The sequence below is a fragment of the Anomalospiza imberbis genome, chromosome 8 (genome assembly GCF_031753505.1).
Source record: "Anomalospiza imberbis isolate Cuckoo-Finch-1a 21T00152 chromosome 8, ASM3175350v1, whole genome shotgun sequence".
NCBI classification, from domain to species: Eukaryota; Metazoa; Chordata; class Aves; order Passeriformes; family Viduidae; genus Anomalospiza; species Anomalospiza imberbis.
Window position 1 is genome coordinate 29,705,911 of NC_089688.1, and position 1,716 is coordinate 29,707,626.

Sequence of the window (1,716 nt, forward strand, 5' to 3'; positions counted from 1 at the left end):
CTCTTTGAGATATTTAGGTTCCATATTCATCCTTGCTTCTCTTAGTCCCCAAAAGCCATGTCTGTACTAACAGTAATATACAACTCAGATAGAAAGGATCCCTGTATGTTATTGTGCTTACATCTCCTTGGCTTCTAACTCCAATCAAAGCAATAAAGATATTTCTGAGGCATATCTGCCTGTCATTCCCCATTAGAGTGGAGGTGCACATGAGACCTCTGTTGTTATAATTGAGCCCTAAAGGCAAATGTCAGGAATGAGGACTAATTAAAAGCGGAAAAGACTTACAATGTTCATGTACAAAGGAGGGGCACTCCCACCAGCTCTCGTTTACAGCACCACACTGGCCATAATGCAGTTTGTAGCAGGTCCAATTTTCTTCTTCCTCCAGGCAAACATTTTTTTCAGCTCTCCCCTGAAGCTGTCATGGAGCCAGGCATAGAGGAAGGCATTGGTACAAGCAGACATCATTGCAAACCAGTGGCACAGCAGCTGGATGAAGTTGAAGTACTGCTTGTCAATCAAGCTGATGTCGATGTCCTTTATCATGTTGAAGATGTGCAGGGGCAGCCAACAGACTCCAAAGGCTGCCACCACTAAGACCAGCAAGCGAAAAGTCTTTCTCCTCCTGGCACGGTCCCACTCAGCTTGGCCCTGGGTGACGTTGCCTGGGACTACACGGTTCTTCAGCTTGACTGAGATCCTCAGGTAGGACAGGGAGATGACAGCCAAAGGCAATACATAGGTGATGATGAGGGTGCTGTAGGCATAAGCCAAACGATCTCTTTTCATGTGAAACCAAAACTCCTCACAGATGGAGAAGTCCAGCTCTGGGAACTCTGCGTGGTAGGTGTGCACCAAGGCTGGGGCAGCCAAAGTGCAGCTCAGTAGCCAAATAGCAGCCAGGATGTAAGCACAGATGGGGATGGTGAGCCTCCTGCGGAACGGGTACACCGTGGCACAGTACCTGTCCACAGCTATGACAGTCAGGGTGAAGACTGACACAAACACCGTGACCGGTTGCATCAGGAAAACAAAGTAGCACATGAAGCGCCCGTAAACCCATCCCCGGGGCTCAAAGGCATAGGCCAGGGTCAGGGGCACACAGGTGGCACACATAAGCATGTCTGAGAAAGCCAGATTGCCTACCAGAAAGTTGGTGACGTTGTGCATTTTTTTTGTCTTGCAGATGACATAGATGAGAAGGTAATTGCCAATGACACCAATAAAAACCACCAGCGAGTAGCAGGGGATGATGAGTGGCTTGAAGGACTGAACAAACTGGAGCCCTGAGAATAAATTGCTGGTGTTGCTGTGAATCGCAGAGAGGAAGCTTTGGGAGGTTAAATTGTCCGAATTCATCATTTTCCTCCTTTTGTTGTCTGCCGTCAGCTGAGTGAAGTAGTTAGTGCTGCGCTGCTCCCGCACTCAATCAGTGGGGATAATGAATGGATTACTGGCTGTCCAGAGGTTACCACATGGATAGTAAACAAGCAGCTGTAAATGCAAAAGGTGAACTTGTAACCCTCGAGAGGCAGCTTTCAGCAAATCCTAAGAAAAATCAAATACAACCAATTTCCATTAAAGTCCTCCTGTATTTACTATTAAATCTAGCATGCCACTTAATAAACATTTAATGCAGTGAGTACTTACTGCTGGGGGGTTTTAATCCCATATGATTTTCCTGTGGATGCCAAGAAGTGCCCTAGATGTCTG

At 46.9% G+C, this 1,716-nt stretch overlaps 1 protein-coding gene across 1 annotated transcript; it reads right to left on the reverse strand.

Moving 5' to 3' along the window:
* Positions 1–308: 308 nt before the first annotated feature.
* On the reverse strand, positions 309–1,392 carry PRLHR (prolactin releasing hormone receptor). Its single transcript, XM_068198578.1, has one exon. The coding sequence runs from the start codon at positions 1,363–1,365 to the stop codon at positions 331–333; it is 1,035 nt and encodes a 344-aa protein (XP_068054679.1). The 5' UTR covers positions 1,366–1,392; the 3' UTR covers positions 309–330.
* Positions 1,393–1,716: the final 324 nt, after the last annotated feature.

Coding starts and splice junctions, on each gene's coding strand:
- PRLHR (XM_068198578.1), bottom strand. CDS start 1,365: ATGATGAATTCGGACAATTTAACCTCCCAAAGCTTCCTCTCTGCGATT.